This window comes from Terrapene carolina, unplaced genomic scaffold, assembly GCF_002925995.2.
Source record: "Terrapene carolina triunguis isolate 2854851 unplaced genomic scaffold, T_m_triunguis-2.0 Scaffold96, whole genome shotgun sequence".
NCBI lineage: Eukaryota > Metazoa > Chordata > Testudines > Emydidae > Terrapene > Terrapene triunguis.
Window position 1 is genome coordinate 69,550,721 of NW_020664447.1, and position 14,695 is coordinate 69,565,415.

A 14,695-nucleotide genomic window follows, 5' to 3' on the forward strand; every position below is an offset into this window, starting at 1 on the left:
ACACAGACAACCCCTGTATCTTTAAGGAACAATCAGAAGTGAAAACTTGAAAATCCAACCATTCTTTCCTTCACAGAGGAAGGCATGTGTAATATTAAGGTTGGCGTAACAGCAGGGAAGAATTTGTGTGATATTTTGCACCATGTATCTGCATCAAACTTTGTCTATAGGTAACAAGACTGCTTCCACTGAGGTGTTGGTAATGCCTGGGGCTATACATTTGGGTTCCTAAATGGGAGCTGAGCTCTTCCAAAAAGCTGACCCCAATCAGGGGTGCTGAGCACTTTCAAAAATCTGACCCTAAAGCATTAATGACGCTTCAAATAAATTGCTCTCTTTAGCTATGAGTAAAGTTTCATGAAGATACATAGTGTAAAATATCACACAGAGACTGCCCTGCAGTGACCTCTAACTAATACAAGTTGCCAGATTTTTCAGAGCTCACAACACTTAGCAGTTCTCATTATTTGCAATGGGAGCTAATCACTTGAAAATCTAGTCATTACATTTATGTATCTAAATATGAGCTGAGCTCTTCTGATAATCCTGTCCTTAGCCTCCAAAGTGTGATAATGTATCCAAGCAACATCAAACGATAATATTAATTCCATTTACTAAACAATGATAGATATAAAACAGGAGAACAAATCTTCATTTTCCCGTTCTTTTGAAGGAGATCCAGAAGGTCCACAAGAGATGAAGAATAAGATTTATGTCCATTTGTTTCTTTCAAATTTCCATAGAGTGCATAAAGACAGGAACATTATCAAGGTTTTATATCTGAAAAGTGACCTTCCTTTAACACATTCTAACAATTGATTTGATACAATCATGGAGAAACACAAGTGTGTTCAGTGAAGAAACCAAAAATCCCAGTATGCATGCTTATAATTTACCACAGATATGAAGTTCAATCAAGTTGGCTTTGATAATTATCACTTTAATGGATCACTCACCAGGAGAAAATCTAATCTCTGAAATAACATCCTTCCTGTGGTGGAAGGAGACTAGATCCTCCAGAGTGTCTGCATTCACCATCAAGAAACTTCCATCATTGAGACCTACAGCCAATGCCTTTCCATCAGGAGAAAAGCAGCAACATCTGCCCCCTGGAAGAGACACACAGGAGCTATTTACTTATTCTTTCATTAAATATTCTCAATTTCTGGCTTACCTGGAGCTCCAGAATGCGGAAGTCAGAGGCGCTGAGGCCCAAGCAGACGCCCAGCTACCTGTGGACACCCAAGGGAGGTCTGAGCTACAGGAAGTTGCACTGGCTGAGGAACCCAGAGACCCCGAAGACGTGCAGACCGCCACCAGGAGTAACACGGTAGGAAGTAGCCTGGGCGGGGACTAGCCATTGTCCCAGTGATGGTCAGCGTATTGTGAACAGATCCCTGCTGACCCAGTGGCGGACACAGTTGACACTGACAGGGCCCTGGGCTGGGATCCAGTGAAGCAGGGAGGGTCTGGGTCCCCCTACCTGGCCACCACCCACTCCCCCAGGGTGACGGCCCACACACCCCAACTGGCTGTTAGGCCATACAGCCCCACCTAGAGGACAACTCTGACTCCAGCCACTAGGCCATACAGCCCTGCCCGGAGTGCAACTCTACTGACTCTGACTGCCCTGCGACATGAACCTTGGGTATCTCTATTGACTTTGTCAACCAGGCCTTACTGCCTGGAGGGTAACTCTATTGACTCCGGTCGCTAGGCCATACATCCCCACCCAGAGGACATCTCTATTAACTCTGGCCACCAGGCCTTATTGCCCTGCGAACCTGGGGTATCTCTATTGACTCTGACTGTTAGGCCTTGCTGCCCGGCAAACCCAGGGTGTATCTATGGATTCTGGCCATTAGGCATTACTGCCCTGCGAACCTGGACTATCTCTATTGACTCTGGCTGCTAGGGATCAGGGCGATTACATAGACTCTGGCCATTGGGCCGTAGAGCCCTGCAGGTCAGGGCAACTCTATGGACTTCAGCCCTTAGGTCTCACGGCCTAGAGACAGAGGCCAGCTCAAAGGATGGGATGAACTCACCCGGCACTGGACAGGGTCTCCCCACCCGTCACAGGCCTATTGGGTGATGGCATAATGGGATGCCTAGGTATGAAACAATGACCAGGTTGCAGCTCTGCAGATGTCCTGGATTGATACCTGGGCAAGGAAGGCTGCTGATGAAGCCCAGGCTCTTGTGCAATGAGCAGTCATGATGGCTGGAGGCTGGACGTTCGCCTGTTCATAGCAAGCCCTAATACAGGCAGTTATTCAGGATGAAGTCTTTGGGTTGACTGACACAGGTAGCCCTTTCAACTTTTTTGCTATTGCTACAAAGAGTTGCATAGATTTGCAGAAGGGCTTAGTTCTCTCAATATAAAAGATGAGGGCTCGCCTAATGTCCAATGTATAAAGCCATTGTTCCTCAGAGCTTTTGTGAGGTTTTTGGGAAGAAGACAGGTAGAAAAATGACCTAATTGTTGTGTAATTGTGGCACCACCTTTGGCAGAAAGACGAGATGGGGGCGAAGTTGTCCTGGAAGAACACTGTGTAAGGTGGCTCTGACATAAGGGCCCTGATCTCAGAGACCCTTCTGGCCAAGGTAATTGCCATCAGGAAGGCTACCTTCCAGGAGAGAAGTAGTAAGGAGCATGATGCTAATGGCTTGAACACTAATCTGCCATTCACTGGGGGGGAGGGAGTGGAAGGCTCAGATGGCTGCCAGATGAACCATAATAGATGAGTGCCAGACCTTGCTGCTTTAGGTGGAGCAAACAATCCAGGATAGAGTGAAGAGAGGATCCAGATGGAGAGAGATCCTGTTCAAAGGCCCAATAAGTGAAACATTTCCACTTGGCCAAGTATGCACCCCTAGTGGAAGGCTTTCTACTACCTCGCAAGAGCTGTCAAACCTCTTCCGAGCACGCTTTTTTTTCAGGGTTCAGCCATGCAGCATCCATGTAGTTAGGTGCAGGGAGGTTCGGTTCGGGTGAAGCAACCGGCCATGGTCTTGTAAAATCAAGTCCGGGCGGAGTGGGAGCACAAGTGGAGCTGCCACTGAGGTCCCGAAGTGTCCCGAACCAATGCTGGCATGGCCATGCCAGTTCTATCAGGATAGCCCTTGCCTTGTCCTGTTTGATTTTTAGGAGATCCTTATGAACCAAGGGGATCAGTGGAAGGCATACAATAGGTGGTCTGCCCATGAGAGCAGGAAGGCATCAGAGGGAGCCCAGGCTCTGCCCACGCAGTGAATAGGACTGATGGCATTTCCTGTTCTGCCTGGTGGTCCACCTGGGGAGAAGATGACACTGACAACCTCTGGGTGAAGAGACCACTTGTGGTGAGAGGAGGAGGAGGACTTGCTGAGGTGATCTGCCAACACGTTCCAGGCTCCCAGGAGGTGAGATGCTTTGAGATGAATGGAGTGTCTTGCACAAAAGTCCCACACAGCAACAGCTTCCTGACAAAAGGGTGGAGGATTGGACCCCTCCTTGCTTCTTGATATAGAACATGGCTGCTGTATTGTCTGTCAGAACTTGAACCACCTTGTCTGAGACCCAGAGAAGAAACATTTGGCAAGCCAGGCACACAGCTCTGAGCTCCCTGACATTTACGTGCAGGGAGTGTTCTTCTTGGGACCAGAGGCCCTGAGTCCTGAGGTTGTTGCGGTGGACTCCCCACCCTAGGTCTGACACATCCAAGACTAAAGACACCGATGGCTGCGGGGCCACAAACGGCACTCCCATCATTATTGACTTTAGCTCCTTCCACCAGCTCAGGGAGGCAAGGACTGGGGGAAGAATCCTAAGAGTGAGTTTGTGATACTTGGGGAGTATACTGACACTAGCCACATCTGTAGGGGACTGGGGTGCAGTCTTGCATCTTGAACCACATAAGTACAAGCCACCATGTGGCCCAGTAGCTTGAGGCACACTTGAGCTGTCATGATTGGGTGGGCCATGACCTTGGTTCATATCAGGTTTGCCATTGTCTGGAATCGAGCCTCTGTCAAGAGGGTGCTGGCCTGGGTCAAGTCAAGCACAGCCCCAGTAAATTCTATTTCTGAAATGGGAGAATTGTTGACTTTTGCTTGTTTATCAGCAGGTCCAGCGCCCTAAACATGGTTCAGACTGTGCTGATGCTGTCTTACGCTTGAGTCTGCAACCAACCTTGGATCAGCCAGTTGTCGAGGTATGGGTAAACCTGAACGCCTCGCTGCCTAAGGAAGGCTGCTACAACTGCCATACACTTTGTAAAAACCCTTGGGGCTGCCGATAGGCCAAAGGAAAGGGTAGTGAATTGGTAATGGCAATAACCCACTACAAACCTGAAATCTTCCATTGCCACAGAAGATAGAAATGTGAAAGTATGCATCCTTTAAGTCGAAGGTGGCGTATCAATCTCCTGCATCCGGGGAGGGAATGATGGAACCCAGGAAGACCATGCAAAACCTCAGTTTCCTTGATCTCTTGAGGTGATGCAGGTCCAGGATGGGCCAGAGCCCCCCTTTTGCCTTTGGGATTAGGAAATATCGGGCATAAAACCCCTTCCCTCTCAAGTCCTGAGAAACTTCTTCCACAGCCACCATATGTAGGAGGGATTGCACCTCTTGGACAAGCAGCTGCTCATGAGAAGGGTTCCTGAAGAGGGACAGGGATGGGCAGCAGGAGGGAGGGTTGTATAAAAACTGAAGGGTATATTGGACTGTCACTGTGCTCAGGACCCATCAGTCTGTTGTTATGGATACCCAAACTGAGCTGAAGAGCGACAGATGGTCGAAAAATGAAAGAGGGACAGATCTGAAATGGCAACTGGTACAGCGCCCTCTGGCGCACCTTCAAAAGGCCTGCTTGGGCTCGCTGGAGTATCTCTGGGGCCCTAACTGAGAAGCTAAGGTAGACAGGGTGGTTGGCGCCGCTTAAAACCTCTGCCTTTTCTCTTGTAGGGCTCCTGTCTTGGAGGTCCTGAGAACTAAGGAGGCTGCTGGGGCCTGAAGTGTTTTCTAAAGGCAGATAGAGCATACAGGCCTAAGGATCATAGTGTGCCCTTTGAGTCTTTCAGTCCGTGAAGTCTCATGTCCATCTGCCCTGAGAAAAGAGAGGAGCCTTCAAATGGGAGGTCCTGGATAGACTTGGACTTCCTGGAGAAGGACAGAGGTCTGGAGCCAGGAACAGCACCTCATGATGACCACAGAGGCTGTCTGGACCGCTGAGTCAGCAGCATCCAGAGCCGCCTGGAGAGAGGTCTTAGCCATATTCTTACCCTCCTCTAGGAGGACTGCAAACTCCTGCCTTGCCTCTTGAGGCAGGGAGTCTTTGAACTTAGTCAGGGAGTCCCCTAGATTAAAATCGTATCTTCCCCAGAAGAGCCTGCTGATTGGCAATACACAGCTGGAGGCTACATGTGGAATAAACCTTTCTTCCAAAAAGGTCCAGTTTCTTAGCATTCTTTTATTTTGGGGTAGCACTCGACTGGCCCCGCCTGTCCCTTTTGTTCACTTCCGACACCACCAGGGACCCTGAGGGAGGGTGTGAGTACAGATAGTTGAGAAGCCGCTTGCTGGCACATAATAGATGCTTCTTCTCTGCCCTTTTTGAAGTGGGGGCCAGAGAAAAAGGAATCTGCCATAGGGCTTTGTCTGATCCCATCATTGCCTCATTGATGGGCAGGGCTACCTTGATATCCTGGCTGCAGCAGCTGCATCCAATAAGGCTGTGTGATGTCTCTTTGAGCTCCTTGATCTCCAAGACCAGGTTTGAAGTGACCCACTTCAGAAGATCCTGACTTCATCCTGGGGAAGTAGTCTGCTGGGACCTGCAAAAGCTTCATCTGGGGAGGCTGAGGGGGAGGCTTTCATCGGAGGAGGGACTCTCCTTCTGCCTCGACTATACCCACTGGGCTTTGGTACTGGGGTCGGTGCTGGAGTCTGGATCTGATGCTGAGCAGGAAGGAGCAGTAGCCTGCCTCCAAGAGGCCACCAAGTAGGAGAAGTGGGAGTCAGGCCCTGGTACCAGGGGAAACTCCCAGGGGTTCCAGTAGGGCCACTACATCGGCCAGTGACCCGCTAGTCAGGCACCCACCTGGGGACTGGCAGTAAAGCTTGGTGGGGTGTAGGCTGGGTACCGATGGTGGGCTTTTCTCAGTACATAGGGCTCCTCTTCAGAATCTGAAGAGGATTCCTCTGTTGGCAACCAGGGAGGAGCAGTAGCCACTTGTGCGTCCATATGGTGCAAGGGCTCTGGGGACCAGTGGTGTGCCAGGGAGCAGGACGCCAGGATCAGGTAGGGCTTGCCCCTGGCTGATGATGGGGGACCCAGTGCCAGGAAGGCACCTGATGCACCTTGTTCCCTCCTGCTTCCGGATGTCAGAGTTGGTAGGTTCCCCAGTGGGGCTGGAGGGACCGGAACAGAGAGCAGGTCCCTACCTGCTTGATAAGCCTCCAGGGTCGATGGCACTGTCAGTCCACTGGTACCATGGTGACTCCCTGGTATCAGCAGAGGGTCCTTCATCAGCCTCAATTCCCTTGGTGGAGTTGACGGTGCTGACGCAGGTCCAGGGGTAGAACAACGGCCCGGCCTGGGTCTCACTCCCTCTCCTCACTTGTCTCTCTTCTGTACTGGCAAGTGCCCTCTCTTGCTGTACTGCTTTTTGTGTTTCTTCTGTGGCACCAGGGATGGAGAATGGTGCTGGGAAGAGCTTGGAGCCAGGAGACAGGTTTGAGGGGGGCTTTCATGAGGATAGCCTTCAGTCTGATGTCCCAGTCCTTCTTGGTGCAGGGTCTGAAGTCTTGACAGATTTTGCATTTGTCCTTAACGTGAGTTTCCCCAAAACTCTTTAAACAACTCGAATGTGGGTCACTCACTGGCACAGGTTTGGCACAAGGCATGAAGCCTGGGGACCAGAGCATGCCCGGCACCTGGGGTGAAAAGTCCTTTGATTATAAGAACTATATATATTAGCTATATACACTGCCACAACTTGCAAAAGACCATATACACTAAACCAGGGGTCAGCAACCTTCAGCATGGGGCCCATCAGGGTAATCCACAGGCAGGCCATGAGACATTTTGTTTGTTCACCATCCGCAGGCACGGCCCCCCGCAGCTCCCAGTGACCACAGTTCGCCAATGGAAGCTGCGGGAAGCGGCAGCCAGCATAGGGTGACCAGACGTCCTGATTTTAATGGGACTGTCCCGATATTTGCTTATTTGTCCCGCGTCCCGACGTACCTTCGGTCGGGACGCGACTTGTCCCGATATTTTGCCTCCGCTCACAGGCGGAGCGGAGCCCAGAGGGGCCTCGCCCCCCTCCCTCCCCCCCCCCGCCCCGACTCCACCCCCTCCTTCCCCCATTGGATCCCTCCCCAAATCCCCGCCCTGGCCCCATGCCCCCCAGCCCTGCCCCCTCACTGCCCCATTGGATCCTTCCCCAAATCCCCACCCTGGCCCTGCCTCTTCCCCAAGCACGCCACATTCCTCCTCCCAGGCTTGTGCTGATCAGCTGTATGGCGGCGCAAGCGCTGGAGGGAGGGGGGAAGTGGAGACAGAGTGGAGGCATGCTGGTGCGGGGGGTGGGGCAGGGCGTGGAGCTCCGGCGGCCGTTTATTTTTTTTTTTTTCTCTTCCCCCCCCCCCCCCCCCCCCCCACGTCCCGATATTTCACCTGTGTGATCTGGTCACCTTAAGCCAGCATGTCCCTGAGGCCCACGGTCCTATAGTATTAACTATAGTATAATCCTATAGTATTAACTTCCAGTAGCCTGCTTCTTGTCCCCACTCTGTACCTATTCCCCCACCAGCAGCATATCTCTCTCTACCTAGTTCCTATTCCTCCCTCCTACAGCCAGTCTCTGTCCCCACAGACCCTCCTCCTCTCCTCTGCAGCCTGACTCTGCCTTCCCACCCTACTTCTCACTCTCGCAGCCTATCTCTGCCCCTCTTCCCATTTCCACAGGCCACAGCCTGCCTCTCCCACTCCATCCCTCACCCCTTTGCATTCCCAGCTGATTCCTTCTCCTTTGTCATACTAGGGGCATGATCTCACTTCTGATGCCTGGCACTACAGTGGTCCCTACTGGCTGGGAGGAGTACTTGCAAGGGCACATCTACTCAGCTCCTGCAGCCCTGAAATGGAGTGCACCCAGTACAGGCATAATCTTCAGGGAATTTAGTTGCTAAACATTAACCAATATCTACTCAGCATGCGCAAACTGTAATTTTCAGAAGTTTGTTACTCTGCCAAGTGTCGATGGATTTTTACAGGAAGGACACATCCTGACACAAAGGCAACACTCCTGCTAAATTTCATGTGCCTATTCTAAAGCACAGAGGTGCTGCAGCTTCTCAAGGAAACACTAAGTTTTTTAACATGAGTAAAACAATGTATTTCTCTACCATGTTCTAGGAAACACAAGAATAATTTTTGATGAATCTTTACAAAACAAATTCAGCCTGAGGCATACACCTGGCATGGAAAATGTCAGTCTAACAGTTAAACTTTGGGAAAGTTATACGCAATTGAAAACAGTCTTATAATGGCAACCTTAACTAAAGGATTCACAACCATCTCCACCTATAATCAAGACTTTTTTCTCTGTTCACACACACACAACTCAACTAGGCCCTCATCCCTACGGGTTTTGACTATGACAACTTCTTCCTCACTGGCCTTGTTGAAACCCACACACCATCTATTCAATAAATAGTTGCTAAGATTATCAGTCTTGCCTATTCTTCCCACATCACTCCTCTCTTCTGCTGTATCAAATTCAAACTTCTTGCTCCCACCTTTAAAATCCTACAGCGCTGCCTGTCCCTACTTGTCTGTTCTTGTATCATCCTCCCCTTCCTTGCTCCAGCTGCTTGTCTGGTTTTGCCACAAGAGTCTTCATTCCTTCTACCACACCATCCCTTATATATGCAACAACGTCCCTGAACTAGTCTGTAAAGCTACTATACCGATCCTCCTTTATGTTGTTAACCATATTCTCCCTGTACTTCCCTCCTATTGTTTATTACCCTCACTTATTGCATCTTGTGTTAAATTAGATTATAAACTCTTCTGGGCAAATATTATGTCTTCCACAGTGTCTAGGACATTGGAGCCCCTCTCCAGATTAGGGTGTTTGGGTATTTCCACAATATAATTAATTAGGAATTTTCTTCTTCTTAATAATAATAATAATAATAATAATTAATTGATGATAGTAATAACCACCTTTCAGAGAGCTAGCATGATATTTTCTGTCAGCTTTCATATACTTCCTGGCAGATCATCTCCCCAGTTCTAATCCCAAAACAAAAAATCCTCACAAAATTATATAACATCATGTCAAATAACAACAAAAAAGGACCTTCAGCATCAATGCTGTGATTTCATCTGAAAATACCCATGAGCTAAAATTTCATAGTATATATACGATACATAAAATCAACCATTGTTTAAAAATGCCAATAGTAGATAAAAGGTGGTGGGTTTAATGCTGGAGCTTCATCCTTTATTTTAAATTTTCTGGCTTTTAATTAAGTCTTATGAAACACTATGACATTTAAATATTTCTTGCAGCTTTTATCTGTTGAGTCAGTAATGTCTTCAAACAGAAATTGTTTGAACTAGAGAAAACTTTATATTTTCACATTTTGTCTTTGCAAGATTTAGTATGCTAATGTGTGTTAACTTAATTCAATTACAATCTCTTTTCATACTAGCATCTTACCCTTTTTCAATTTGCGAACAGCTAACATACAATGGCTAGGAGATAGATCCCATATTCTTAAGGTTTTGTCATCACTTACAGTGGCACAAATAGGTAAATGAGGATGGGTGGCTAGACCCCAAACTTCCCCTTCCATGTGACCCTGTAAAAAAAAAAAAAAAAAAAAAAAAAAATCAGCTAATTTTATTTCCAAAACTGAAAAAATATACAAGGAAGCTACAAAGCTATACTGAGAATGTGGAAATCTTTGTTGGATGATAAAGAAAACTTCCTAATGAAAACACTCTTGGTTCAGTAATCAGCACAGAATATCTTACATTTTACTTAGAAGTTTTTTATTTTTAATATAAAATTAAAGTAAATTATATTTCAGAAAACTGACCTAATGATCTGATTCACTAAATTATCTAATTTTAGAATCTTTTTGTTAACCTAACAATGAAGGGCCAAATTGTCACTGTACTATTCATGTGAATAATTATGACCCAATTTGAGTTAGGAATTCAGTCTGGCCATAAATGTGCATTCTATTACTAAGGAAAAGCCCGATTTGTAAAAAGTATTTATAAACTTCCTTTTATAATCCTTCAAAATAAACATGCATTATTTTAAGTTTGTGCTTAAGATAAAAATATACTGTAAACAAAATATTAGCATAGCAGAGCCTGACTCAAAAGAGATATATAGACAGGTATTGCTTTTGATTCAGGATCGTGTGTGTGTGTGTGTGTGTGTGTGTGTGTGTGTGTGTTAAAAATCTGTTGTTCATGCATTGTTGCACTGTAATAGCTCTTCATACACATGGATTAAATATGCATCTTACGTATATATGAACAGAAAAGAACAAAGCCACAAGAATGATTCAAGATCTGGAAAACTCATGTTACAATCAGAGACTTAGGAAGCTCAGCCTGTTTAGGATATGAAAGAGAAGGCTAACAAATGACTTATCATGGTTTATAGGTACCTACATAGGGAGAAGATATCTGATTGTACTGGGCTCTTCAATCTAGCAAAGCCATAACAAGATCCAATGGCTGGGAGCTGAAGCTACACCAATTCAAACTGGAAATAAGGCACTATGTTTTAAACAGTGAGGTAATTAACCATTGGAACAACTTACCAAAGGGATGTAGTGGATTTGCCATCACTTGAAGTCTTTAAATCAAGAGTAGATGTCTTTCTAAAATATATGTTCTAGTTCAGTGGTTTTCAACCTTTTTTCATTTGCGGACCTCTAAAAAATTTCAAATGGAGGTGCGGACCCCTTTGGAAATCTTAGACATAGTATGCAGACCCCCAAGGGTCCACAGACCACAGGTTGAAAACCACTGCTCTAGTTCAACCAGAAATTATGGAGATGATGCAGGAATTACTGGGTGAAATTCTAGGGCCTGTGTTTTGCAAAAGGTCAAACTAGATTATCATAATGGTCTTTTCTGGCCTTAAAATCTCTGAATTTAAAATAGTTTTCAGACTTCATTAATAGAATGTTCATTATTTTATGTTACTTCTGTTTGAAGTATAATAATATACTTATGATAGAAACTTGCAAAGCCCACTGGATTCTAGGAAGGAAGTGGGGGGGGGAAGAATATATGGGTAATTATGATGAGGTATCTTGACCCCACACCAGAAAACCAAGGGTTATCGAGCAGCTCTGGGTCCTGAAGGCCCAACTCAGCTGCAGCTGCTGGGCATGCTCACAGCGGAGGCAGAGCTCCAAAGGAAGCAACTCAGCTCAGTCAGTGCGGACTGAGCAAAGGAGCAGTCTTATGCTGGTAACTCCTGGAGAGAGGCCGCAGGAGCTCCGCATTGCCTGGACCAGACCCAGCAGCAGAGCCACTGAAGGCCCCTGTGGAGACCAGGAACAGAGGGCCGGAACCGAACGACAAAGACTCTGATGAGAACCCCCCAACCTGTGAGTTCATAAGATGACACCTTTTGTGATTTTGGAGGGGGCTGAGAATGCAGTAGGAAGTAACCCAGTGAACAGGCTTGGTGGCATCTGCCCCCCCAGGCTGCATATCTAACCAACCTGTCACAGGCTCTGGGTTGGAACCTAGGGGAACCTGAGCCCTCCCTACTCTACTATCACTGGCTGCAGAGTCTCGCTGCTGGGTGACATAGCTACAGACTCTCGCCACAGGCTCAGATGTTGAACACCCTGACAGTAATATTTTAAACGTACCTGAACCAGAAGAGTTATTGGTCCACTTTTATCCACCTCCAGTATTTCCCCATTCTTTGTGCCCACTAAAATATGACCATGTCCTAACGATATGGCACGTATAGAAGGGTTGTCTTCTAAGAGGAGACCTAAAACATTAAATTTTTAAAGGTGTGAGAGTTTTATTTCAGAAGTATATACATTACACCCATATTTTACCAGATCAAATTCAACAGAAAAGAAGTCCTAGCATTTTCCTGCATACAAAACTTGGTTCCAGTTGTGGAGCTTTAGCACATATTAGCTAACTTTTAAAACGTGCTCTGTATCATTGTTACAGAAACCATATAATTTATTCTGTGCCAGCCTTCCAGTTTTTGTTACCCCACCTTCCCTAATAATCCTGCCATATAAGGCAACTGTCAATGATCCTCATGTTCAGTAGCCTCTCCTTGAGGTTCAAACAAGGTGAAGAGCATTAACATAGCTATCTAATAAGCATGCTACAAACCTCAGTGAGAGAAATGTGCATACAGCTATGATGCTATCTATCTTAAAGTTAGGGTGGAGTACATCAGTAAAATGTGTTAAACTACTATTTTAACTGTAATAGAAGTTTAATAAGCAACTGGAGAGCCACCCTTTTGACAGTCTAATGATGTAAGCTAAGAACAAAAGATTCTTAGTTTTTTTTAGGGAAGACAGACAGAGAAATCTCCAGAATATCAGATTGGGAAGCTGTATATCAGGACCAACATCAGCCAGCAAATGGGAGAAATTTGAAGGAACAACAGGCCTGAAAACATTTCAGTACTCATACATGCTCACATGAAAACAAGCCAGACAGAGTATTAAACCTTTAATAAAAAATATATTCTCCCCTCCATTCCTTTATTCCAAGGCAGAACAAATAGGAAGATTAAATATGGAACCCCATGGTGCCATTTTTTTAGAATAATTTTTCAGAGCGTAATCTCTCTAATTTTTTTAAACTACCCTCACTTCTGTAGCATAGTGGTCCATTGAGGTTTGTGGAAGGAATGACAATTAGTTCCAAATCAACCTGCTGATTCAGCAAAATAGAAGACACTGTGAAGAGTTTATGGAAATGAACTTTCTGCAACTTATAACTGTAATTCAGTGTAACTGTTACTATATTTTTGTAAGCCATGCACAGATTCTCTCTTCAGACCATGGGTTGGTATTAGGCTAAGGATTTAATATCTGTCAGGACAAATGTAGTTTTGTCATTGATTTTTGTGGCCCATATTCAAAATGCCCTAATTGGAGTGAGTGTTTATCCTCAAAGATTTACAAATATGCTCAATTCACAAATAAAACTATTTTTTCCTTCATGGTTAGTCTTGCAAACTCAACTTCTGATCAATGTTAAGCTTGGTTCTTTCCTTCTGATATATATAATCGTCAGCGATAAAGGTTCTATAGAACAAATTTGCCTCCCTGGATGTGAACAGGTGAAACTGACTGAGACTTAGTAAAAATTTCAGTTTTTGTTACACAACTGAATCCCCACATTCACTGTCTCCTGGCTGGCTTGGTCCTAGTACTAATAGGCATGAAAAGCATTATTGTTGTCATTAAAGAACACAGATATGACAGAATACACAAAAGAAGCATATGGGTTAGGTTAGAAGTTGCTATTTTTACTTAGTAATTTTTTCAGAGTAGAAACACTTTAAATAGAACAGTTTTCAAATACAACTTTATTTTTTTCCTTTTTCAATTTTTACTACAGCAAAACTTGATTTCCTTTTATTGTGGAGGGAGGAAACTTAGAAGAAAAAGCTTACTAAAGACAGTGTTTAAAGGCAGAATAAAACAGAAAGGTTTGATGTACTATACACTCACCTTTAGAGCCAGGGGCCAAAGCAGCTCGTTTGATGGCATAGGTTTTGAGACAGCGTTCAAAGGTGTCATCCCAGAGAGCCACTACCCCATCCTTTCCACCAGTTACAAATCCCTGCCCAAAAAAGTAGAATAGGATTAATTCATAGGTTGTCATCAGTAGATAATTTAGTATTTTTTTAAAAAAAAGATTATCCTTACTTGTACAATGACTCATGCCAACACTGACATTTAGTACATAATAATTAAAGCTAACATTTTGTCATTTTTATTTTTAGTAAAAGTCATGGAAAGGTCACGGGCAATAAACAAAAATTCACGGAACCCATGACCTGTCTGTGACTTTTGCTGCTGCGGCTCCATGGTTTCCCCCACCACCGTGGTGGCTGGGAGCTGTGCAGTTCCCCCTCTGCCTCTGGCAGCTGCAGGGTGACCATATTTCCCAAAGAGAAAATGGGACATCCCCAGCCGCTCGCCCAAGGCGTCCCTCTTTCCCCCTCCCCACGCCCTCCACGAGGCTGTCACCCATCGCTGGAACCCTGACGAGGGCTCCCTCAGGATCTGTGGCCTGTTGCTGGAACCCTGCCAGGACCCTGCTGGCTGCCAGCTCCAGTCCTGCAGCCCCTGGGGCTGAAGCAGAGAATGTTATGGAGGTCTCTGGAAGTCTCAGAATCTGGATTCCGTGACTTCCATGACCTCCGTGACATTTAAACGTAGTCTTAATAATAATGTAGCTGTAAAATCATAGAATCACACAAGTTAGAGATAGAAAAGATCTATTAGATCTTCTGGTCCTGCCAATGCACTACAAGTCTCTACAGTGCATTTTTAGTGCTTTGTCCAGTCTGCTTTTTAAAGTCCTGCACCTCTGTCACTCTCAAGGACGACTATTCAGTGGCCTAATACATTTCACTGTCGGGATGTTTTCCTGATAGGGAAA

General features: G+C 45.7%; 1 protein-coding gene across 2 annotated transcripts in view; it reads right to left on the bottom strand.

Moving 5' to 3' along the window:
- Window positions 1-14,695, bottom strand: part of EML5 (EMAP like 5) — a 294,191-nt gene that overhangs the window by 100,975 nt on the left and 178,521 nt on the right. For both annotated transcript variants that reach the window (XM_026651428.1, XM_026651427.1), the window contains exons 19-22: window positions 13,759-13,870; window positions 11,911-12,038; window positions 9,720-9,861; window positions 957-1,109 (exon numbers count right to left, since the gene is read on the bottom strand). In XM_026651428.1, coding sequence (XP_026507213.1) covers window positions 957-1,109; window positions 9,720-9,861; window positions 11,911-12,038; window positions 13,759-13,870 — 535 coding nt within the window. The remainder of the gene's footprint in view (window positions 1-956; window positions 1,110-9,719; window positions 9,862-11,910; window positions 12,039-13,758; window positions 13,871-14,695) is intronic.